Raw genomic sequence first — 25,281 nt, 5'->3', positions numbered from 1 at the left:
TATGAATAGAAGGCTGTCTGAAAGTTAGGTATGTCTAACAGCAGCTATTGTACTCAAAGATTTATTCCCTCTACTGGTGGGTACAAATCACATGTAAAATTTCTTGGTGTTTTTTGGGGTTTTTTTGGTTGGTCAGTTTTGTTTTAAAGTTAGTCAGAATGTTTCATGAAACTGTGGGTCCTTTGTTATGGGAATGCTGCCTTTGGTGCAGGTTTGGTTATAGTGAGATTTTGGTCTTTGATGCTTCTGTTTCCTATGACAAAATGCTGTATGTGTTATTTGTCAAATGTAATACAATATGTCATACATAAAGACACAGTCTCCTAGCCTGCTCTAAACTTCAAAATTAAAATCTAAACTCTAAAATTCAAATCTGAAGATATTTAGGGTTTGGGGGGTAGGGTTGGTTAAACTCTTTGCAGATTTAGAATGCCTTTATACTTGTTACCAGAATGTGTTGTGTCATTCTGGCTTCACTGTTTGGCTGGCAGGTTTGAGCTTTAAATTATGTTACAATGCTCTTTTGTAAGATGCTTAGTTGGTGCATTTAATTAGAAGCAAATATATACCTGACTCCAGACAGAGATAAGAAAGAAGAGATACTATGTCCTACTTTTGAGTGCAAAATACCAAGAAATAGAAGATTTAATTTCATGTAGAATTGGAACACTAGAGTGATAAGCAAGGGCATCTATAGGAAAAAAAATAAAAACTTTAGAGATAATGCATCTTTTTCCAGAAGCTAAGGTGAAAGGACAGTAATGACTATAGTTTCTTTGTATTCAGAAAACACCTTCAAACTTCTTGCTTTAATATACTCTTTAATACAGCAAATATTTGGAAAATAAGAGTATTTTTGTCATCTGTTAAACCACTTCAGTTAGACTTATTTCCAGAAGTCATGCCATTTTCTCAGTAAATGTATGGATGATTATCCATACATTCCAGGAAAGGGATGGTGATCCCCACTGTTCAGAAGGACCTTGCCTAGGTGGGAACACACTTGCACTTAGGCAGTTAAGAAGAAAGGAGGTGGGAGGAAGCACTCCTGTAAGTGGTACTTGTGTGGTGACCATAATTTGTGTTGGTCCAGATGACCTCTGTAGTCCTCTCCATCTTAAACTTCTCTGTGATTCTGAATAAATAAAAATAGGACTTGAGCTACTTAATTCCAGTTCTGAGGATCTTAGGTACACATAATTAGTTTCTACATCACAAGAACCTGGAAAAACTGTCTTCAGTAATGTTTGTGCTGCATTTTTGTGATGGCTAATGAGCATGTCTTTGTATATATACATAAAATATATGAGTATATGCTTTAATTTTGTTTGTGAACCTGGAGAGAGGCAGTGACCCAGTTTGCTCAGAAATTATATCATTACCATGGCAGAAAATCACTAGAACTCTGTTTAATGGCACTGCTTATAGTGAAAACAATAGCTTCATTATCATAATAGTGAAGTAACTTTAAGGATTTCTTTAGACTGAAAAGCTACTTTACAGTATTTTTTTGATGGTTGAAAAGAGGAACTGGAAGAGATGGATGGACAGCTAATTGACCATTTTGTCTCAGTGTGAAATCTGCTGAGGCTGGAATTGGTGGACATGGTGTATCAGCAGGTAGCAGTCAGACTTGCATCAAATCAGCTGGTGTTCATGTGGTGGCAGAGAGCCCTACAGGCATGGGCTGTTCAAGGGATAAAAAGGACCAACAGATCTCAGTAAGGATTTCAGGTAGCATCTCTTGGGCTTCTCAGCATCAGTAGGCAGCCTGAAAATACTATTCCTGTGCTGTTCCTTCATATCATTCCCCAAAGCGGGGGCAGTGTATTTGTTTCCCAGAAATAAATTAAACACAAAGTTCTGATCAACAATACCCAAACTTCTTTTCACAGAAGCTGTGTTCAGACAAAACTGTCTCATGAATTGTGTTTGAGCATTCATTTTCTCCTGTGCTCTATTAGGCAAGCAGTGGTTAAAGGCTCCCTTCCACATCCCTTTGCTCTGACACTGTTTGGGGACACGTTGTACTGGACGGACTGGAACACACATTCCATCTTGGCCTGCAGCAAGTACTCCGGGGAGGACCTGCGTGAGATCCATTCCAACATCTTCTCCCCCATGGATATCCATGCCTTCAGCCAGAAGAGGCAGCCAAATGGTAAGCTGTCTTGCTGTCCTTTTTTTCATTGCAATCTGGAAGTGATTTGCAAAAATCTTTAATTAGTCTTTCTGGATGGTGCTGGGTGGCTTCAACCACGTCATGAGGCAATTTTTCCAGTGCAGAGAATAGTTAAAGATCCAAAAGGAAACGAGATATTTTCTGCATTTTTTGCAGGGATTTTTAAGTGCAAGAAAACTCCTTCATTTCTTTTTTTTTTTTTTTTTTTTTTCTGCCCAACACATTTATGCTCTTGTCGTATTTTTCTGTTTCCTGTACCATAGCTTCAGGCAGCACATTATTTTTATTTTTCTAAGTGGTAGCTCCTGAGTGGAAAGTAGTGTTAATTTGGCAGATGATATTAAGCAGGACTAGTGTAGTAGTGTAGTAACCACTGCCTTAGTATAGTATATATAAATATAACTATATATAAAAATATATATAGTATATATAAAGTATCTATATTAGTGTAGTAACCACTGTCTTAACCATTGTGTTAATTTACTGTATTTGCTTTTTAAAAAAAAATATATATATACATTCAGCACCATTATGCTGAAGAGTTTGTAAAAATGAGAAGAGCAGAGCTGAAACAAAGTTCTTGTTTAGAGCCAAGTGCTGCTTTCCCAAGAAGGGAAACATCCAACATCCCTGCACTTTGGTACCTTAAGTACCCCACTACTCAACACTTGGAAATAATTTTTACTTGTTCTGTGTTTATCATTTCCTCCTTTAATCTGTGTTGCTGCCACTGATTCTACCACTCAAATGCAGTTTGTGTTTTAACACATGATATGAGGTCATTCGTTATCAGAAGCATTAATCTGTGTGATTTATGTTTAACAGCTACAAACCCATGTGGAACTAATAATGGTGGCTGCTCCCACTTGTGTTTGATGTCTCCTACCAAGCCCTCTTATCAGTGTGCATGTCCCACTGGTGTGAAACTTCTTGAGAATGGAAAGACCTGCAAAGATGGTAGGCTTTGTTTTTAAAAAAATCCTTTAGATTAAGCACAAAGTAGCTTTTGGAGGGAAGGGGTTCTTCCAGCTGGACTGTGTGAATGATGCTTGTTAGGGGTGGCAAATTCTGAAACTATGTGTGCTTTTGCAGTACAGGTAAAAGTGACTGGAAAATGCCCTTTACATTGTAAAAAGGAAGAATTCTTGTGATTGAAGGGCAGGTTACCTCCAGTTACCAAATTTAAGTTGCAGTTCTATCTCTTGTCACTAATTCCCTGCAAGTTTTGGGGAGCTCTGTTGTTGATTTTTCATAGATAAAAAGATACCTACATCCTCTGTTGTCTCTTAAATATTTCTGGCATAGATCCTGAAGTATTTGGCTAATTAGATCGTACAACAACTCCTTTTTAATTTTTTTTTTTAAGTCTGATTTCCATTTATTATACACACTTACACCTGACATCTCTCTCTGAAAATGATGACATGTTTTTAGAGGTATTGAAAGCCCTAAAACTCAGGACATGATCAGGATTTAGAGCTGCAAGCTCTGACCAAAAACTGCTTTTAGTTTCTCATTGTGGGCTAATATACATGATTTTAAATTGTTATATTTTATAAGTGTAGGTCTTGTGATATTGTGTTGTGGTTGCTGTAGCACACTAACAGGATCAAAATTAACACTGGGAGATAATTAGCTGAATCATAAATAACCATCTTTCATGCAGATGATCTCCCTAGGACAGAAGTAAATAGAGGAAGAAATGATACAGCAGAGCTTAGTGTAAATAAGCCAAATAAAATGGATACAGAAATATTTTTTTAATTGGAGTTTTATATTTCAAAAATTATTTCAGGTTTGTCAGCTATGTTCAGAGTTTTCTTTAATTTCATGCTATTTCATGCTCTCTGCTGATTATTTTTGAGTGTCTCTGTGAACCTTGTTAAAATAAATTGCTGCTTTTATGTGAAAAGCAGCTCCCAATTTAGCCTGGCAGGATTGTTTATAAGAATTTCCCAATACACAAACAAGATGTTTTTCTTCCATTTCCCTTGGTGTAAGGAGAAGCTTTAATAATACTGCTCTGGGTTGGTTGTATGCAGTCAGAATGTGACACAAATCCGTGTGCTTTTTCAAAAATACTTGATATGCACAGATAAATTCCAGTGTATCAAAGTAAATTACCAAGGGTAAGTAGAAGAATGGTATTAAAAATCCACCCCAGAACCTTATTAAAAGGATTTTTCATGCAGAGATATTCAGAATCATCATTTCACTTTTTTAGCCATTTCTTACATCTCAGAATTTATAACTGTTGCTCTTTTCTCCCACTCCCTGAACATGAGAAGCCAAATTTTCTGTTCCCAGTCAGCCATTACATGTATTTGATTTACAGAATATAAGCCCCCACTGTACTAGAAATATTGATAACCAAGTTGCTACAGTGTTTTGTCCAGTTGTATGCAAAAAATTTTATTCAGGAACATTTCTCTTCTGCTTGTCAATATCATGTTGCATTTTAAACCATTCTGCTGCTTTATCTTTTGGGCACATTCTGCCTCTGCCTTTTCAGGAAAAAAAAAAAGAGTGGGAAGAGAGGAGAAAATTGAGACTGTTTATTTAACTTGGTCTTACAAAGGAGACAACACATAACCCAGATGAAACAATCTACTCAAATTATTCATCAGGTCCACTGGTTTTGTGCAGCTTTGATCCTGTGCAGAGCTAATTTCTGACATACTCATGCAAGAAGTTCAGCATTTAGAGCTGAGCATGCCCCAAAACAGTGGGTTTTTTTCACTCCTCTCTCCCTGAAGGGAGATGCAGATCCCTAAGCACACTTAGGGCTTTTGTGAGTGACCTACAACTTTCCAGAGCTTTTCCAGGCACAGATCCCCTGGAACTCCTTCCTGTAGGTGCAAAGGCTGCAATTATTGATTTGGGGGAGGGAGGAGAGCATGGCACTTGAACAGAGCCAGAGTGGCCGTAGAACAGAGTTCAGGATGTAAATCTGGACTTGTCTCTGTGGGGATTTCCTTTCTTAGGCTCCTCCAGGACCCCTGGGAAGTAAATTTGTTTTCTCATTTTCAGGTGTGCAGCAGTGGGGGATTGATTCTAGTTTCTTGGGCTGGTTTTTTCCCCTTGTACTTACCTGTTCTCTATATCTGCTGTGAAATTAGAGTAGAACCCTGAGAACTGAACATTTTTGTTTCAGATAGTTTCAGTGTACATCTGTAATGATGCAGTGCTGATTAAACCCCCATTTGCAATTAGAATGTGTACATGACCATGGGAGAGACTGGTGACTGAGAAGTGAAGAAAGGTGAAAAATTAGGCTGAGTTTCTCTTCTTTAAGGTGGTTTTTTCTTCTAGCAGTAGACAAAAATCAGCCTGGTTCCTAAACCAAATTGTTTCATGGTGAAATGAGCCTCTTTGAGGAGAGAGCTTTATTTCATGCTGTGCTGTGGAGAATACTGGGCTGTGCTGGAGGGATTCTGATGGGTGAATTTTGAGTGTGTGTTTGTGGTGTTTGCAGTGCTTTGGCATTGACAGATGATGCTGGCAGCCAAAGGTGAGGCTGGCTGACCCTCCCTGAGCAGTTTCCATGACAACCTAGTGTTTTTGAATAATCTTGGTTTATAGGAAATCTTTTCCTCCCTTGCCTTTCTCCCAGTGCTAGTTTCTCTATTTTTATAGGGGTTTTTTAATCATATCTTCGAGGAGTTTTACTGTTTCTGCTAAGATCTGTGAATACAATAACACACACACATTCCAATTTTGCAAGATTTCTCCACAGTGTTTCAGGAAGGGGGGTGATACCTTAGAATAAAACTATTTTTCTAATACCTGATAACACAAATCAAAACAGTAAAGGATACTGAGATGTGGGCTTCTAGTAAGGTCTTAGCTTCCCCATTGCCTAGGTGAAAGTTTGTAAATCCCTGTCCCTCAAGCAAAAGAGAGCCAAGTAAGTTATTTCATGGCCAGATAGTCCCCTCTCAGTGACATGTAAAGCAAAGAGTCCTTTCTGAGCACCCAGACAGGACTTGGGGCTTCTGCCAGAGAGCTTTTACCACCTTGTGTCATATTCTTGGTAATGTATTGTTCTTCTGCACAACATACTGCAATTTCTTTTTCAGTATTGTGTGTTCTGCTGTTCTGAGTTTGGCAGTGCTACATTCAAATGATCTTTTGACAGTTGTAAGACAAACCTGAATTTTCCTATATAAATGAGTTTGTCATTGGAGTTACATTCTTACTGGTGCCTGAAGATCTCCCTGTCCATGTGCTCAGCTTCTGTCTTTGCCTGTAAGGAGTTTGATTTGTGTCCTGCAGTTGCTTCTGCCAATAGTGAAATGTGGTTTAAACTGAGAAAACCAGTGGTGACTTCAGCTGAGCAAGGAGGTGTGAGCTGACTCACAAAGAAAAAGCAATGCTGCACACTTCAGTTTCAGCCTTGCTTTGGCCATTCTGTTCTCTTCCAGGAAAAGTTTTTATTTTGCCCTTTATTTTTGCCCATGGATACTCACATCCTATTTCCCTGGTAGGCCTGGAGGCAGGAAGCAGAATTTTGCCCTTCCTTCTGCAATTTAGGGCTGTCCACTGCCTAATTTGCTTTGTCAGGAATAGCCAGGATCCTGATTGGACAGCACAGATCAGGATGTTAGTTTCACACCTTCATTCTTTAATTTCTTTTAAAGGAAAGAATAAATATATAATTAATTGCAGATGCATGTTCTTTTGCCTTGGTAGTTTTAAGGTTGAGCTTGCATGAAAAACTCTTGTTTGTATTGTTGTATCAGGGACTCTTTCACAATAGTGACTTCAAAACTGGAAAACATTTAGGAATTAAATGTTTTGGTCAAATGTGGAGTAATTCTATATGGGATGTATTAATAATCGTGATTTCTCAGATACAGGCAATGCATTATACGTGTCTTAGGTCTAGCACTTCTTCTGTATGTATTCCTGAGCATGTGTCTGTGTAGCTCAGCAACCACTGATGGTTTTAAAGTTCAATAACTTACAAATGACTGAGGCCTGTATATCATTGAGAAGATGTAATTAATTATAAAGGTTAGAAGGGCATTGGACTTAAAGCTGTGCCATTGCATGTATCTTTGTGCTTGCTCTGATTCCCCCTTTCTCCCCCTTCTCTCGACTTCAGCTAGCACACAGATTTAAATTATTTAGAATTTTAATAGTGAATTTTTGAGGCAAGCATTAGTTCCAGTACTAATGTAATGCACCGTCCGTGAGCTTGTAATCCCAGCTTTCAAAGTGCTTAATAAAAGTAGGCTAAAGCTCTCAAAACTAAGAGTCTGGAGTAGTAAGGCTTATATGTCCATATTTAGACAAGTAAGGGACTTGGCTTTCAAAAAATTGCTAACTCTCTTGAATATCCTGTGACTTGAGGCACTGCTGAAAAGAATCTTGAGCTTAGTCCACAAGTTGAATGGTTTAGAAACAGAGGGAAAACTGCCTCAGGTCTGCATATGTGTGTGAGATCAGAGTTCTGGCTGCAGCCTCCATGTGCCCTTTGAAAGCATCCGAGCCAGCTGAGGTTTGAGGAGTTTTATACATTTGCGACTTGTTCCAGTTCCCCTCATAAGTGCTGATAATTTTTTTTAAAGCCAAAAATAAAGTTATGCTTGCACACAGCCTGCATTGTCTTTTTTTGAAATACGATTCTGTACTCGTGATATTCTCTCCCTCATGCTCATCATTAGAGGCTTGATTTTTCTTAGGCAAGGCAAGAGGTCTGGAGATCCTGCTGTTATCTTAGTTTCTGCTTCATAACTGATCTTTGGAGTAGAAGTGAACAAAATTGATTGGTTTTGTCATGTCCTGATACTCTTGAGTACCTCGAGCATCTTCTGAGTGGTGATCAGTGCCCAGGCAGGTAAACTTTGTCCAGCTGGGGTTGGCCACACTTCTGAGACCGCCTGGGGCTCTGTTCCCTGCCCGGTCTCAAGGCGGTAATGGGATCAGTCTATAAATACTCCCAGCCCTTGCTATTGTCAGGACAAGCCTGGAGCTATTCAGAGCCATCTTTCCCTCAGCCTGCCTGGAGGTGTGATGCTTCTCTGCTGCTGGTTTCTTTTTCCTGAGCTGAATGGCTGCTGATCTAACTAAGCAGCTGAGGTGTTGGTTTGCAAATGTTTGGGTAATAGCTCTGAAGCAAGCTTTCAGCTTTTTATTGCCTGGTTGGAGGGCTCAGGGCTGGTGTTTGATGGAGGGATTGGAATGCTGGCAAAGCCGCCAGATAAGGAGCATGAAATTCTTAGCTCGGGGTTCCAGAGTCCAGCACGGGGTAGCTGAAAGCCACTCATTTCCCAGTGCTGAATTAAAGCTTAAACACGAGTTGTTTTACTCAACAACAGGGTTGCAGGCTGAAAGCAGGATACTGAAGCTGTTGAAATGTGTTGTCTTTGGGAAGAATGAGAAGGTCAATTGGTCAATTTTAAGGGTGAATTTGAGCAAGGGGATGGTTATACTAAACTGCATCTTTCTGGAAACCTGGCAGTGGTTCTTTGAAATTACTGTCAACTTCAGCCAAAACACACAAATTATTTTTAAATTATGCTTTACACTATTGCTGTATATGGTAGATAATATATATATATTTTGAACTCTGAGGTTAGAGCATTTGCTCAACCTTAGGTTTACTTCATAATGCACAAAAGCTATAATTGTTTGGTGTTTTTAATGTTTGTCATTATCATGTTTAATCCATTTATGTTGGATAAATGACTGTGAAGTTGCCAAGAAAATGTAGTAGAGGTTTCTTTCTTCCTTGAACTTAAATTGTAGGGATTAATGATGTACTAAGACTTTCTATGAACATAATGCACCTGCCTGCTTGAATCTCAGTGCTGAATTTTTTGTTGTACATAGCAGCAGCAAATACAGATATACATAGAGACTGCTGTGTCAAGATTAATTGCTTCTGTAATTATAAAAAAAAAAACCACGAACCTCTTTAACATGCCCTTTTCCCATTGGCTGTGTCTCATGCTTTACAGTATTCTGAAGGATACATAGGCATGTAATTGCAGATTTCTCCTCTCCTGATTAATTAATGCATAGGATTTACTCACTAGAAGAACAGTTTAGCACTGTGTGCATGCATTTCTGAACACAAGGTGTTTTAGGGCAGAGGATCCCAAAGCTGATCTTAGTCTATTCTGGACTACCAATCAGAAACACTTGTAATAATATCCTCAACTTCAGTTGTTGAAAGGTGCTGTTTCCCGCAGCACTGTGGAAGTGTCTTAGAGGTTTTTAGCACCTAAAACTTGCTGTAAATGAAGCAGTGGCTGCTTTGGCATCTTTCCAAGGTTTAGCATGCAGTGAGGTTTTAGCTAGCACCGACATCAATTACTGTCTTTAAAAAAAAAAAAATTGGCATAAGGCACCAAAATTCTTCTTTCATCACCAGCTTCCTTCAGTTTTAGCTCTTTCAGTCTCATAGCTCTTATTTATACCTCTTACACACCAAAATCGAGACATGGGCACAATGTGGCTTGGCAATTGCTCATTTTCACTGCATGTTCATGCATTTGTTTTGCTAAGCCTTCTCCACCCTCCCCCTCATCCTCCATCAGTCCCTGCCAAAGCCTGTCCTCTCACTCTTTGAGGAGAGCCATTGCACCACACTTTCCCTGCAATTATACATGCATTTTTCACCTTAGCTCAGGCTTCCCTCGGGCCTGAGCTGCTCTTATCTCCCTAAGACTCCAAACTGATAAGCCAGTTTAATTGGAATGGGGTGTGGTGCTTGTTTATCCTTCATTACCTTGAAAACTGGGGACATGGAATAGAAAATTAAATTAAAATGAACTAGATTAGACAATAAGGGCAACTGTCATTGATAGTACCATTAAATATGCTGTGTTGCCTATGTGAAAACATCTTCTGCAGTGCAAGCTGATCTTAGTTATTTATTGTGATTCTGACTTTTGACCCAAAACCCAGCAAGGCTTTTCTGTGCTTTGGCTCAAAATTATTTTTATAAGACACTTTTATTTATCTTCATCTCTTCAATAAGCTTGTTCTTAGCAAATGTGGGAGAAGGTGACAGCCCTCCAGCTCTGCATGGTCATTGCACAGTGGTCTGTTCCCAAATCTGACTTCTCCAATAAGAGTTTCTCAAAAGAGGTTTACTCATGGTGTTCTGTGTTACAATTTTTCCATTTATCAGGCGTTGTTGAAACATAGAGCTTGTTTGTCACGGTTGTCCTCTCACCAACAGCAGCAGTCAGTAAATAATTAATTTCTCATCTAAGAGGTTTCAGGCCATCTGTTGATTTGCATAAAATAGCAGCATAGTTGCTGCATATCTATTTCAGTAATTTGGAGGGAAATATATGGATGGAGAATATGTGCAACATGATACATTCTGGGAAAGGAAGGGACCACTGAATTTTCTCTGTAAACACATCTGATTTGTTCTGAAGAAGAATAAACAGAGACATTGTGAGCAGCTTCACATTTGGAGTAGAATTCTCTGCTGATACCCAGCAGTTTACTTAGGTCCTTGTGGTAAAAACGGGAGCAGGCTCCTGGCACTAAAGTTGTTTCAGCTTTTATTAAAAAAAAAGAAAGGCCTAAAGCACGGGGGTCCGTGGGCCGAGCAGGAGCGTTCCCGTCGAGGATGCTGCAACCAACACCAGTGTTGGGGATGTCCCCGATGTGGCACAAATTCCGTGGCTCAGAAGCCCCTTTTAATCTTGGTTTTTGTCCCTTTGGATTGGTTTCTTTTTGGATCCTTCATTTGCATGAAGGTTTAAGGGGCTTGATTGGCGTTGTCTCCAGGCTGGCTCCTTTCGCCTGGGGGATGGTGCACTCTACTGAGGTGTATTACTCTTTTAACCCCTTTTACAATATAACAACCAAACTAACAGTACATGCTTAAAGATCTATCAACTATTTTACAACAGTTTCTAACTGTCAGGACCCAGGACATTCCTCTGGCTGCCCTGGGTGATTCCAGACCCTGGCATGGAGTCAAAAACACCTGTGCCTTCGATTTTAGCCCATGGAAACAATTAACAACTTTGTGTGAAGATTTACAAGCCACAAGAGTTTGAGTAGAATGATAGTTAATTTGTCACAGGGTGAAAAAGTAGAATTATGGGGATTCAAGAGGCAAGATGGAGGAATCTGGGCATGTTCTGTCCTTCCCCTTCTTCTTGTCCTCCATCTTCTGCTGGGATGGTGACACTGTTTGATTGGTTTAGGGTAGAGACAGATTGTCTAACATAGGTGATAGGTATTGGAAAATTATTGTAAATAAAGTACTCGTAGTTTGTAGTATAAAAAGCTAACACCATCCCAAGGGCAGTCGCTGTGCCACAACCCAACCTGCCAGACAGATCTCAGCAGGTCAGAGAAGGAATGTAATAGATAAGAAAAAATAAACAACCTTGACAAACAGAACCAACAAATCTCAACTTCTTCAGAGGTCATGGGGCTGGGAAAAAAACTTTCTAATACCTCGGGGGTCATCTCAACCACAGAAACCCAAGATCTAACCTATTTTTAACACTGTGAAATCAAGGTAGCTAGACCATGTTGTTGGGAAAGAACAGACTCAGGTTCTCTGTTTCCAGGAGTGTTTCCAAGGTGCTTTGTCCCGTTCCTGCAGGTGCCACCGCGCTGCTGCTCCTGGCCCGCCGGACGGACCTGAGGCGCATTTCCTTGGACACGCCGGATTTCACGGACATCGTGCTGCCGCTGGAGGACATCCGCCACGCCATCGCCATCGACTTCGACCCTCTGGAAGGGTACATCTACTGGACAGACGATGAAGTGAGGGCCATCCGCCGCTCCTTCCTGGACGGCTCGGGCAGCCAGTTCGTGGTGACGGCGCAGATCGCGCACCCCGACGGCATCGCCGTGGACTGGGTGGCGCGCAACCTCTACTGGACGGACACCGGCACGGACCGCATCGAGGTCACCAGGCTCAACGGCACCATGAGGAAAATCTTGATATCAGAGGACCTGGAAGAACCCAGAGCCATTGTGCTGGATCCCATGGTTGGGTGAGGAGCTGTTTGGGAGCATTTTTTAACATATTGGTCATGCAAAGAAGATACCTCTGTCTGCTTCTATGTAGATAGTGGTAAACTATCTACATAGTTTCTCTATCTATGTAGTGATAAACTTCTGAGCTTTCCAAATGAAAATACTGGGAATCTCTGAAAGTTAAGGCTCTGAGGCACAAGCACTGCTGCTCTATTTTGACCACCTGGGTAAATACCTTTTGTGTCTATATTTTATGATTTTTAAAAATATTTTTGTGGACTGCGTGAATCAGCTTGTTTATTCTAGCTAATAGCACTGGTTATATTGTCTTGCTGAGCAGACTGGTACAGGAATTTTGTAAGTTTGCATGCCAATTCTTTCTGAATGGTTTGGGCATTCTTACCTAGGTAAGGAAATACTTCTAGTTTAGGGATGTAGCTTTTTGCATGCTATGTGGTTTTGGGGAAGAGTAGTCCAGAAGATGCTATAAGAATATTGGAGGTTTGGATTAACAAGGTTTGTTTCCTTTGCAGATACATGTACTGGACTGACTGGGGAGAAATCCCAAAGATTGAGAGGGCAGCATTGGATGGCTCAGACAGAATTGTGCTGGTGAACACCTCGCTTGGCTGGCCAAATGGGTTGGCACTGGATTATGCAGAAGGCAAAATATACTGGGGAGATGCCAAAACAGACAAAATAGAGGTTTGTAACTGTACCTGCATTTTTTATTCCATGAAGTTATAGAATGTAGTTTTGCTTTTCTAGGTGTTTATATTCTGATACAGCTGAAAAGGGTGATGGGATGGTGGTTGAGTTGTGCTTTTAGAAACAACTCTGTTCTTCTCAGCCTTTGTGCAAGTTACTTGCTATTCTTCCCTCATTTTTTTGTGTGCAAAATAGAAATTATATCCCTGTAGTAGAGCTGTCTTTGTAAGAATGTGTGATAAGGACTTGTTAAATAAGTAAATTCTTAGGTCATTAGGGGAAAAAGCTTTTTACTGGGATTAATGTATGTAGTTTTAAAAAAAATCATCTTTCAGTCTTTGCACTGCTCAGTTTAGAGCCTAGTAAAATATATTTTAAAGAAATAAATCTTTTTTCACATGCACTTATTTATACTTCCAGAAATCCTTTATACTTGGCATCTCCCTTGTTTAATTAGAGTTTCAGCAAGAGCATAGAGTTTCCTTTTTTTCTACATGTCCAATTGAAATTTTTCATTAAAAAAAAGACACATTTTTCTTCTCTCCCACATTGAAAGTCTTGCATTTATTTTTGTTGTGTAACAGTTACGAAACAAATTTGGCATTTATAATCTGTCAGTCTCTGAGAAAATTGTATTGTTTAGCATTTGATCAATTTGTTGTCAAAAGCTTTTGTTGGAAGTGGAAGACTTGACTGCTCCCTGGTGCTCAGGTCTGCCTGTGTTATATCCTGGTAGATTTGCCTTCCTTTGAGGAATTACAGTTTCGTTGTTGATTCCTAACTGTTGCAAATAACTTTTAACACTTATCATATTTGGCACAATCATATCTTTTCTAGACTTACAAAGTTGTTTTTACTCATTTATAACTACAAATAAGTCAAGGTGAAGTCACAGTCATGTGCTGGAAGGTCACACAACTGTTAGTTCTCCTTTAGAGCCAAGGTAACTCCAGTCCTGCAAGGTGAGTTGCTTTGAAGCACTCCCTGAGAGAGCCTCAGCAGAGTTTTCTTTGTCTTGAAAACAAGATTTATAGTCTGTAATTCACCCAATATTACACCAACTCTGTGAAAAGAGGAGAAAATAGTCTGAGGGATGTGTAGAGATTTATTTATTGAGCACTTCAGCCCTGATACTGTCTCAGCCTTGATTGTGTTTTGCAAAAGGAAAGTTAGGCATTCTTCACCCTCATGTTTGCCAGAACACTGAGATTCCTTATTCATTAATAATGATTCTATTCAGTGCTGGATCAGTTTGTGGCAGAAATTTTCATCTAGATCAGTCATGAGCTCACTGCTGCAATTCTGTCAAACTGGCTAGAACACATCATAGAATGTTTATATCAACATTACAGTGTCTGTGGCAGGACAGAAGATATCTGATTTGGCATAAAGGTTTTTTGGGACAATTTCCATTTCATTGTTCTTAAATCAGTGTAAGCCAGCAAAATGAGTTTGTTCCAGGTTGTCATGTACCATCTCTGCAGGGCACCAGAAAAGATTTATCACTCTAAGATTTCAGAATTACTAGTTATTTTTTCCTATGAGTCTCCAAGTGTTAGTTATATTACTGCTGCTGCTTTTTATAAAAAGTTAACTCTTATCGACTTGCAGTAAATCTTGAAACAGTTGGGCTAAAACTTTTAAAGCAACAGAGAAAAAGTTCTCTCACAGTTTTTCTTCGGTGCTTTTGGATTTTGGTTTTGTTTGAGGATGTGGGTTTGTATTTTTTGATTCCTGAAGGTGTTCATTTAGGCATATGTGACACGGATCTATAAAATTTTGTGTAAGGTGGCCAACACTTCCCACACTTTTTTTGACAGAAGATGTTGGCCCTTGTAACTAATTTTAGGTGGTGGATGCAGAGCAAACAAAAGCAGATGTTGTAGGTTGTGGAAATGGTTGCAGATGTCAAAAGCTTACACGTTACTAGGAAGACTGGGTAGGTTTGTGGAAGGGAATTCCACTGCAATTTAGTGGCAAATAAAATTGCCTCTGAGCTACAAATAACTGAACTGTAAATTGCTGTAGAAGAAAGGAATCTTCTTGAAAAATTTCTGTATGCATTTCCTTTGTTATGCAGTTCTGTAAGTGTTGATTATTCTCTGAGAAAGGCTACTGGGATGGGTGGACCTTTGGATGGAACTCATACAGCCTCTCTTCTCCTGTGCTGAGGCCATTCTGTCAGGTTCTTCCTTAGATGCAATGCTGCTGCTTGCTAACTGCCCTTCAGAGGGCCAGAACGGGGCTAAAAATCAGTGACCCTGGTGGTGATCAGCACACATGTTCAGTGTGGCTTCTGCAGTGAGTAAAGCATGGAAGGGCTCTGTAGGATGCAGTGGAGGTGTCCATCCAAGAGAATGGTTCAGTCTAAATAGGATTTTATTTTTATCCACACCTGTCACAATTAAGGAATGGGGCTCCCATCGAGACTCTCCAAACCACACACCTCTCACTTCCCCCAACAGGATGGAGAGGGGAATTGGAGGCACAAAAAGCAAAGATCACTGATTGAGATAAGAATAATTTACTGAAAACAGTGAGGAGATAAGACAACTAACAGTAACAGCACAATAGTAATGACAGAAAGAAATGATTCATTCAGACTATCCCTGACAATAGAAAAAACTGGATGGCTTCCTCTGCTGTGCTTCCTCAATTTGAAGGAACCCTTTCTTCCTGGAAGAGAGTCCCTTTTCCCCACTCCTAGCATGACTTGAGGGGGTACAGAATAACCTCCAGGTCCTGGCCATGCCCCCTCCTAACTACTGCAAAAATTGATCTTGTCCTGGCCAGAAGCAGGACATGTCCTACCCCTTGTTTTATACCATGTACATCATGTATACATGTATATATACACACACAAAGTACAGCTCTCATTTCTGTAGTCAATGGCCATCCCCAAAAAATGTCTGTTGAGTTAGTTTAGTCAATGGCTCTGGGTTTTATCTGTCCCAAGTGTCTTCCAGGACAGGAGGACTCCTGTGATGTTGGCTGGTTGCAAATTACATCAGGAGCTCATGACTGGCATGTCTGGAGCAGTCCATCCTCACTGTCCATGGAGTTACGGCATGCAGTGGCAGTGTCATTCAGCAACCAGTATTATACAGCTCAACATCACACACTGTTCTCACCCAAAAAATAAATCCCCCTGAGGTGCCCATTTTGTTTCCACATCACTCACCAAGTGCACCCTAGTCTTGAGCAAAAACAACCCCACAGATGGGTTTGCCTTTGCTTGAGGCAGAGCTGATCCAAACTTTCTTCCCTAATACATTCCTGATAGGCACCACAAGGACTTTATCCCCTTCTACAGTGGAGATTTTGATTGGGCAGGGCCAGCTGGACTGGTAGAGCCTCTGGTGTTAACTAACCAGGTGACCTTTGCTAAATGTACATTCCTGTCTTAATCTGTGATAGCTAAAATACTACTAACGTTTCAAGTTTGCTCCACTGGAATCCCTACTCTCCAATGGCAGCCAGGAATCTTGAGGAGATTTGCTGCACTTTCCATGCCCTCACCATCCATTTTTTTATATCTTGGTAATAGAAGATGCTTTGGCCTTCAGTAAATGTTTTAAACTTATATATGAAGAAAGGACACTGGTGTAGGTGCAGCAAACAAAGGTGTTTGTGACCAGTTCCAAAGATGAAACTTGGAATTGGACATGAAGGCATCAGAATAAAATCCCTGGTCCCTGCTTTGCTTCATGTGTTTGTGTAAGGTTGAAAAGGGGGTAAAAGCAGGAGAAATGCATTTGTGTACTTGCCTTTGTTGCCTTTTTCATACGTGATTTTACATACTTTGTGCTTTTCTCATTTTTCTCGCCTGTGCATGTGGGGTTCCTCAGAACCCTTATTTAATTGCAGGGGTACCAAACCGAATACCATTCTTACAAGCCACATTTCTGGTTTGTTTGTGCTACATAGGAGCTTTTATTATTTATTTTTTACCCACTGATTCATGCTATGCTGTTCTGGAGCCCCCAGACGATAATAAAGCATCAGCAGGGGTTAATGGAGACTGGTAGGGGGTACAGCAGGGAGCTTTTGTTCCCATTTTATCTGGCAGCCTGCAGCAGGCAGAAGCAGGCTGTGGCTCAACAGCTTCGTCATTTATCTCGGTCAGGTTTCACTGCTGATAAACTTCTATTGAAATGGATGGCTGCTATTGTGCTTACCAGTGGGGAAGATTTCTCATTGACTTGCTACAGGTTTAAAGCATTTTCCTGCCGTGCTATGAGGTTAAAAATGTATGATCTGCTCTGTTGAATTGGTCTTGTGTTTTGCTGCTCTGGTGAATATTTGTGTTCCTGGCACGTACGCTACCTGTTTTAAGGCATAGGTTGGATTTTTAAATGGTCAGCAAAGCTGGAATTGATAAAGCAATTAGAAATGGCTGCATGCATGTGTGGCTGTGTGTGTTAAGGGGAAGTCATGATGATACGGCTGATTTCTCATAGTTTTTCAATCTCTGCTTCGTTTTTCTTTATTCATCCTCTCCTGTTCTCCATTCTCAGAGCCGGAGATGGCACCCACTAACACCTACTAGTGGTGAGTGTAGAGAAAGGATGTCCCTCCTGCTCAGATCCAACCTTTATCTGCTGATTTTTGAGTGCAGCTCCAACTTGGAGTGTTTGTGCATTCCCAAATCTATTAGCCGTGCCTGGCATCACTGTCTGTAATCCTCATGATTAATATGGAAAGTATTACATCCTGCTGGTTTTCAGCCTAAGTACACACCAGTGTTCAGAACTCAGCCTTGCTGGACAACAGAAAAGCAGATGCTGCTAAGACTTTATAGAGCACAGAAATGTTGAACAGAGAGGACATTTTTGTCTTTGACCTAGGAGCTAATAGTCTGGCATGAAGAGAATGCTCCAATTCATATTTTAATCCTGAAATTGCAGGGCTATATTTTCCTCTGATGACAACTCCCTCAATTTTACTGCCACCCTAATAAGGAAATTTTGTTTTCTAAGTATACACCAATTATTTTCTGACTGTGAATTTTTTGTCTCATACCATTATTCTTTGTGCTGTGAAATGCTGATGACTTGCAAGCCTGGTTACTGATCCTACCCCATCCAGCCTACTTGAAGCACAGGTTTGAAAATTGAGAAGCAAAATCCATAATATTCCTAGCCCTTGAACACAGCTGCTTTTGTGTACTTACATTAAACTTTTGCAGGTATGAGAAGTAAGGTAGTTGAAACAAATACCTGAAGTTGCTTTGCTGTTTACTTTTGCTTTGGATAGTGATGGCACTTGGGAATTTCATTCAACAAAAAACAATGTACTGTAGAGGGTAGGGACAGATCCCTGTACTCCATCCCAGTTTCAGAAACTTTAGGCTTACTTTTTGGGGGTATTTCCAGCTATTTCTTAATACCTGCTAAGCCTGTATTAAGAAAAAATATAGATTTTTGAAATTAGTAGTACAGTAAGGATTTATTAAAAAAAAAACCAAACCAGTATTAGTTTATACTTTGTGTAATTTTCATTTGAGAGGTTTCTTTTGAACCTCTGAATGAAATTTTGTGATGCTGACCAAGAGAGCAAAACTTTATTAAAAAGCAAACAAATGACAGCCACAGACAACATATTAGTAAGGTCTCCTGGCTGTTGCAGAGCTGGATATAAGGATTTGAATGATCCCTGTCATGGACTCCAATGCTGAGTTAGGACCTCCTGGCATTGTAAGCTTATTACTATTTATAAAAAAAAAAATATTTTTTTCTGCTTTGACTTTTGAATATGAGTCTATAGAATTATCACTTAGAGATGTACCTTTTCACAGAATCATAGAATTGTAAGGATTGGAAGGGACCTCTAGAGATCATTTAGTCAACCCCAGGTATTTTAATGCAAAAATATAAAAAGAAGAAACATTTAAAACATTCATGCTAGTTTCAAATTTGGAACATTAGAAGTTAACTTTTTATTACTTTTGATAAATTGGGATTACCTAAACAAAATTCATATATGAAAAGTGCTGAGGAGTTCTCCAAGAGGGATCTGCTATCCCAGGCTGTCATGCTTCATGGGACAGGGAGAAGTTCCTACCAGAGAGGCTGTTGAGGGAATCTTTTGGGGAGATGGAGCCAGAACTCCTGCCCAAGAGTAACTTGACTCTCTGATCTGAGTACCAAACATGGTATTTTTCTAAGTAAAATTACTGCCCTAAAAATTATGTGGAAAAGATTTTGGCATTCGGTTTTCAAATAGTTCTTCTGTCACAGATCTGCAGTTCATCCTGAAATCTGTAATTTCAGCTCATGAGATGTAGATACATTCAGCTCATTTAGGTTCCCTTGTGTTGCCTTTATAAAAATGTTGGAAATCAGCACTTACACACTGAAAATGTTTAGAATAGATTAGATGAGTCCTACTCCAAAAGCACTGGGGTTCTTTTCTGTTACCTCTAAGGAGAGCCTGGAACCACCATGTCAGAGGCAAGTACCCATGCTTGAGACACATTTGAGCAGAAAGTTGTGCTGACTGGCTCACACTGGGAATTCAGAGACATTTCTCACAACCTTTGCTGAAAGATGAGCAGTCCTGGTTTGCTGCTGATAGCTTTGAAAGCCTCATGGTCCCCATGGCCCAGCATGCAGCTGATTGGAGTATAACTGCTGGATCTACATTCATATGTCATGGATGCTTCCCAGATTTTTCACATTGGAGTTAGGAAATTGTATTTTGGTTTACCCAGCTGTCTCACCTAGAAAGCAACAAGCCTCTGCTAGCAGCCAGTATCAGTTACCTAAGGCAAAACACTGAAATCCCTCAAACCAAGCCAGCCAGTTATCAGCTCAGCTGAGTCTGACACACTTCAAATATTCCATGGCAAACTGGGGAACAATGTGAAGAGATACTGAGCTATTGTCTGTGTTTCTGAGTCAACTGAGTTCTGTTTGTCAGTCCACTGTCATCCCTTAGTCTCCAAAATTCTGGGTTTGTTTTTTTCCCCTTTTCACAAGCTGAGTTACATTTATTTACAAAACCGTGTACTGATCTTGGACCTGGGCTTCTTTGAAAGGATTCACCTCCAATCATTCTCAATAATGATTTAGCTTTTTTCACATAGACTTCTTACTTTGCTGGGAGATTTTGTAGTCTTAACCTGAACATCTTTTCTGGTACCATGCATCATCTTGTAGTGTGGCAAAGAGCCTGTGGAAAAAGGTGGAAAACCAAGCTCCTGGACATGCAAGACCCTTGGAATTGAAGTGATTTAGTGAATAGAAGCAATTGAATCAGCTTGAAAGTTTACTGCCACCAAAGGTGAAAAGTATCTCATAACTGGCTGGGTTATGAGATACTTTTCTCTCTGCACTATTCCCTGAACCACTTGGACTTGGTAAAACAGTAGAAAACTTTCAACATTTCTTCCCCTCTATGAAAAAACAATTATAGTCACTTATTAAAGAGTCTGGAAAACATCAGGTTAGATCGAGAACAAATGAAAAATAAGTTTCTGGGACAAGGCACTGAAAGAAAGAACCTTGGGAAAGAAGAGCACAGAGGCTTTTACCCACATGCAAGAGCATCAGGAGTTGCTGTGCTGAACTTGTAAAACTGTTCTTCCAAACACAGTGAGGTTTCAGGTTGGGCTTGGCTGGTCTGGTTTACATTCTCCAGAGTGTTTTGTGCAGCTGCCCACAGGTCTTAGTTGCTAAATAGTAAGTTGCAAAATGCAGTCATTAATGTTCTTTGTTGCCCCCACAGCCTATGGCCAGGTAACAGAACACTCCCTGACTGCTGCCTCTCCACCCTATGGATTACATACCAAAATTAATCTCTGTAGTAAAGTGGTTTTAGTCACCTGTTTTACCACTGAATCTTTTCAGAGGAGCTTCTTCTCTCTTCTCATCTTATTTGTCATTTTGGCTCATTTCTTTTTCTTAGCCTGTTCTTTACAAATGCAGGATGTTTTTTTGTGTTGCATGTGATTGCCTAGGAGATGTCATCTGTGATTCTCACAATGGTTCTAAAATCTTTTCCTTGCCTACTTGTAATTTTACCTGACTTTAACCATTTCGTTAAAAGTGGAACCAATTGTTTCTAAAATTAAATTCCATCACAGAGAAAATATTTCTGCTGTTGGCATTGGTCAGTGAGCTAAGGAATTTGTCCTGTTGTGAAAGAAATGAGCTTACCTAGTGTGTGTAGCCTGATAGGGTATTTATGAAGTTCTCTGTACTGTTTATACACATTTATCTTCATGGCAGTCCTATTAGGATATTATCCATGGTCAGGAAAAATATTTATTGAATTCTTTGGAAAAATTGTTGGAGCTCTAAAGGAAACTGAGGGTGCTGAGGAACTGTTAAATTAGGAATTGTTAACGGCTATTATAAAATAATTAACAGTAGGAAATCATGGACTTGGCTGGAGGCATTTGGTTTCTGAAGCAAATCCAAAGGGTTCCAGGGATCCCTTCTGCTGATTCCTCAGGATTTTACCACAATGAAGAGAGGACTTCCCATTTCATTCCTTAATGTTTTAGAATTGAGGAGAAATGCTGTTAATAGTAAGTAAATGACACTGACAGAATGATTTCTTCAAACTGAGTTGAAAGCTTCAGTTGTACACTTAAAGAGTGTATAGTTGATCAAGACTTTTTTGCTTAATAAAATTGGAAATTTAGACAAGATATCTCTTTTTTTCTCTCTTAGAGCAGCTGTTTTGCAGTAAATACATGTGTTAATTATATGCTATTACTGCAGCCATAACAGTGAAATCATTCCAGTCTTAGAGAAGTTGAAAATACATTGTTCTTAAACCCAGTCTGAAAAAATGCAAATACAATGATTATAAGGCATTCCAGCTATCTTTTAGAGTTATTTTAAGAGAGATGCTGCTCAAATTTCTTTAACCAAATAAATCTTATTTATGTAGTGTTTGTTATGCCATGGGGTCAGAAGTCTTTCTAATTCCTTATCCTCCCAGAAGAAAGGTGAATGCTACAATTGCATCCTTCCTGTGACTCAGTGGGGGAAGATGCTTTCCAGCTGTGATGCCTGATAAAAATTTTGTAGAGCTGGGGCAGTGATGGCAGTAGTACTTGAGCAGAGCAATTGAGGTCTTACATATTAAATGACGTCTTCTGGCCTCTCTGATGGTGAGTAAGGTGATGCTGGTAAAGATGCTGAAGTTCAGGAATCAATAATGGCTAAGGTATCTGTCATTTGTTCAAAATTTCAAAAACAAATTAAAAAAATTGATTTTAAAAATCAGGGCTTAGGCTCAAGTATCTGAAATTAGAGGAGCTTATAGATTTTACTGCCAGAGTTGTTTGTTTTAGGAGGGTTGGATTTTTGTTTTACTGATGTGTGTCTGTGAAAGAAATAATGTTTTGGCAACATCTTGTAGTGTAGCTGGGGACACGATCCATCACAGAGGCCTATTCCATGCTCATAAGTAATATATTTTTTGAACATAGTGTTACCAGGTGTTGTTTATAAATTTTCATTGATTGTTGACTTCCTCTGCTCCTGTCAGCCAGAGACAGAGCTTAGCATGCATAATATTTAACCTGCTCCCTGATCATTTACAAGTATATCCAAAAGAGGACCTGGGAAGCTCCAGGCCCATTAGTGTTATTCCAATCCCTGGAGAGAGTTTTCCTAGAAACCTGCAAGGCAAAGGAAGCAGGGGGTTGGGACAAGCCAGTGCAGGTTTGCTGAGGGCAAATGATGTACAGTGAAGACAAACAGGATCCTGGGCTGCATCCATGGGCACATTGATATCCCACTCAAGGATGTGTCTAGCTCTGGTCCCCAAATCCAACAGAGCTGCAGGGAGAGTGGAGAGCACCTAAAGGAATGATGAGATCCCACCCTGTGAGGAAAGACAGAAGAGGTTTGGTCTTTTCTCCATGGGGAAGAGAAGGCTCACATTTATCCAGTGCTCAGGGAGGAGGAGGCAGGCTCTCCTGGTACATGGATGGTGCCACCTTGGAGAGGACAGGGACAACTGGTACAAGGTGCCTTGAGGGAGGTTTCATTTTAATATAAGAAAGAAATACTTTACTGAGGCATGTAGTGGAGTCCCTCCCCTTACTAGAAGTTTTCAAGATGTAACTGGACAGGATGCTGGGGTAATCTTATCTAGGCTTCTTTCCCACAAAAAAAAAAAAAATGAACCAGATGATCTTTCAGGGGTTCTTCCAACCTGAACTGGTCTATGATTTTGTGGTTCTGTACTGAACATTTAACTGTGCTTATGAGTTAAGATGAAAGATCTTAAGTCTGCAGTCTGTCACCTTCGTCTCAGTCTTGACACCTTGTAGGACTGAGCTCTTAGTTTGGAATTGATCTCAGCATCCCTGGTAGGGACAGACCCTTTCTGTGATGGCACCTCCTCAGTGCAGTGCACATAAACCTGTGCACTCTGCTCAGTGTCTGCTGCCCGTGGTGCACTGCCCCTGAGGGGACTGCCAGTCTGCAGTGCTGCCAGGGCCCCAGCACAAGCTCCACACAGAGCTGAACATGGTTTTCATAAATGAGATAGATTTCATGATGAAACTCTAGACCTAAAGCAGCCAAGTGACAAGTTTAAACTACCATATATTCAAATCCCAGATTATCAAAAAGGTAAATTCACTGCATTAGCCTATTTATCCCAGTGATTACTGCTACTTAGAAGTGAATTGAATGCAAGGTATCTTTCTAACAAGAAAGACCCTTAGAATATGTCACTGTGCATTCCAGACTGTAAATTTAAATTAGAAGCTGTGCTTCAAAGTTGTTATTTTATTGTTCCTCCTGATCACTAAGTACAGCATTTTAAAATGTAACTACATTCTCAGTAGTAATTCACTTACTTTGAATAAGCTGTGTGTTCATGAGGCTATAGGTTTGCATTCATTATTGTTGTAGGATAAACAAAGCCCTTATTCTTCAAGCAGGATATCTGGTATTTTGTCTGAGGCCATTTAATTTTTGCACTTTTAGGGTTTTTTTTCATGGAACTACTCGCTCTTTCAGTAAAGGTGGCGTTTGTGGTTACACCACATCTGTTTCCTGTTGTAGCCCATATTCTCAGTGTGATTTGCAGTATTCAGAATGGCCTCAGAATGTGAAACTCACACCACATTGTGGTTAAAAGCAGCATAAAGCTCTGGAGACACTGCCTCAGAGCAGCTGAAGGTGGGTTTATTGTGTGGAGCTTCACTGTGAGGAGCCTCATCCATGTGGAGCTGGGGAAGGGGAAAGAATCCAGCAAAGATAATAGCCTGGGACTTGGCTGTTATCTGAGTTTGAGTATGTGAAAAGATGATGCTGAAATCCCTTGACACTGGTTGTTAGGTGATCGTTCCTTTTTGCTTTATTCTTCTTGTAGGGATCAGCCCTACATCCCTTGCCACTTCCCTTCTGCCTTACACCAGTCTTTGATTCTGTAGCCAATGGATGTAATTCTATTGAAATCACCTAACAGGCAGCCAAAGTCAGTGCAGACAACATGGTGCCATGGGAAAAAAAAATTTTAAAGAAAGTTTGAAATATCTCTCTCTCTCTCTCTATATATATATATATATTTGGCTACTACCATATGTGTGTGTGTGTATATCAGGTAAAATTGCAGCAGGAGCAGAATGGCAGATATATGTAAATACTTTTACAGAAAGGTGCTTGTTTTGTCTAGGAGGTGTAAAGCTGTCTTTCAAAATAGCCTTTATGTGTATAACCAAAAATTCATTAAAAGCAGATACTTAATCCTTAAGTCCGTTCTCTTTTACTGACTCTTTTCACTATAGGGCGAAGCTTATTTAAACAGCTCTTAAAGTTTGCCAAAGAAAGTTCATCTCACACCCCACACTTTCCAACTTAATTTTCTTTGTCAGTAGTTAAGAACTCCATTAAATAAAGAATTTTCTTTATTTTATAAATACAAGGCAAAGAAATGTAATTTTAAAAAATGCTACTTTGTGATGGTGATGTTTTATTGCTTGTTCCTGTGTGGTTTTAGTTGGTTCACTTTTCAACATCCTTCCATTCTGTGGATCTTCTTGGTCTGCTCAGCAAGCACTAATTGCCATGTATTAATTAGTTGCAAACAAATGGCTTATCTCTATAGTTTAAGGGGGAGGGAGAAACAAGTCACCACAGCCCAGTCATCTATTTTTGAGATATTAGTGCATTTGTAGAAGCATGCTGTATATTCTGCTGGACTGAAGGGTTTTGGTAAGTTAATTCCATCAAGAAATGATGACCTCTCTTCAAAAGTAAATATGGAGCTTATTCCTACAATCCAGCAAATATGCAGCGTCCCTTTAGGGAAATGTGCACATAAAGATGCAGTTCCTATTTTAATATACTGAGAGTAAGTGCCAAAATGTTGGGAAGTTTGACAAGGTGTAGTTTTAAGAAGAAATTGAATTATTGTGAAGGTTATAGCATTTCTTCTACTTTTTAAAG

The 25,281-nt window shown here is 39.8% G+C and overlaps 1 protein-coding gene across 3 annotated transcripts in view; it reads left to right on the top strand.

The window, feature by feature from the left end:
• Positions 1-25,281, top strand: part of LRP6 (LDL receptor related protein 6) — a 114,897-nt gene that overhangs the window by 53,077 nt on the left and 36,539 nt on the right. For all 3 annotated transcript variants that reach the window (XM_074538991.1, XM_074538990.1, XM_074538992.1), the window contains 4 exons: positions 1,965-2,161; positions 3,008-3,139; positions 11,772-12,168; positions 12,685-12,856. In XM_074538991.1, coding sequence (XP_074395092.1) covers positions 1,965-2,161; positions 3,008-3,139; positions 11,772-12,168; positions 12,685-12,856 — 898 coding nt within the window. The remainder of the gene's footprint in view (positions 1-1,964; positions 2,162-3,007; positions 3,140-11,771; positions 12,169-12,684; positions 12,857-25,281) is intronic.

This window comes from Zonotrichia albicollis, chromosome 4 (genome assembly GCF_047830755.1).
Source record: "Zonotrichia albicollis isolate bZonAlb1 chromosome 4, bZonAlb1.hap1, whole genome shotgun sequence".
In the NCBI taxonomy this organism is placed as follows: Eukaryota; Metazoa; Chordata; class Aves; order Passeriformes; family Passerellidae; genus Zonotrichia; species Zonotrichia albicollis.
The sequence above is the reverse complement of the archived record's forward strand: the minus strand, read 5'-3'. Positions and strand labels throughout refer to the sequence as shown.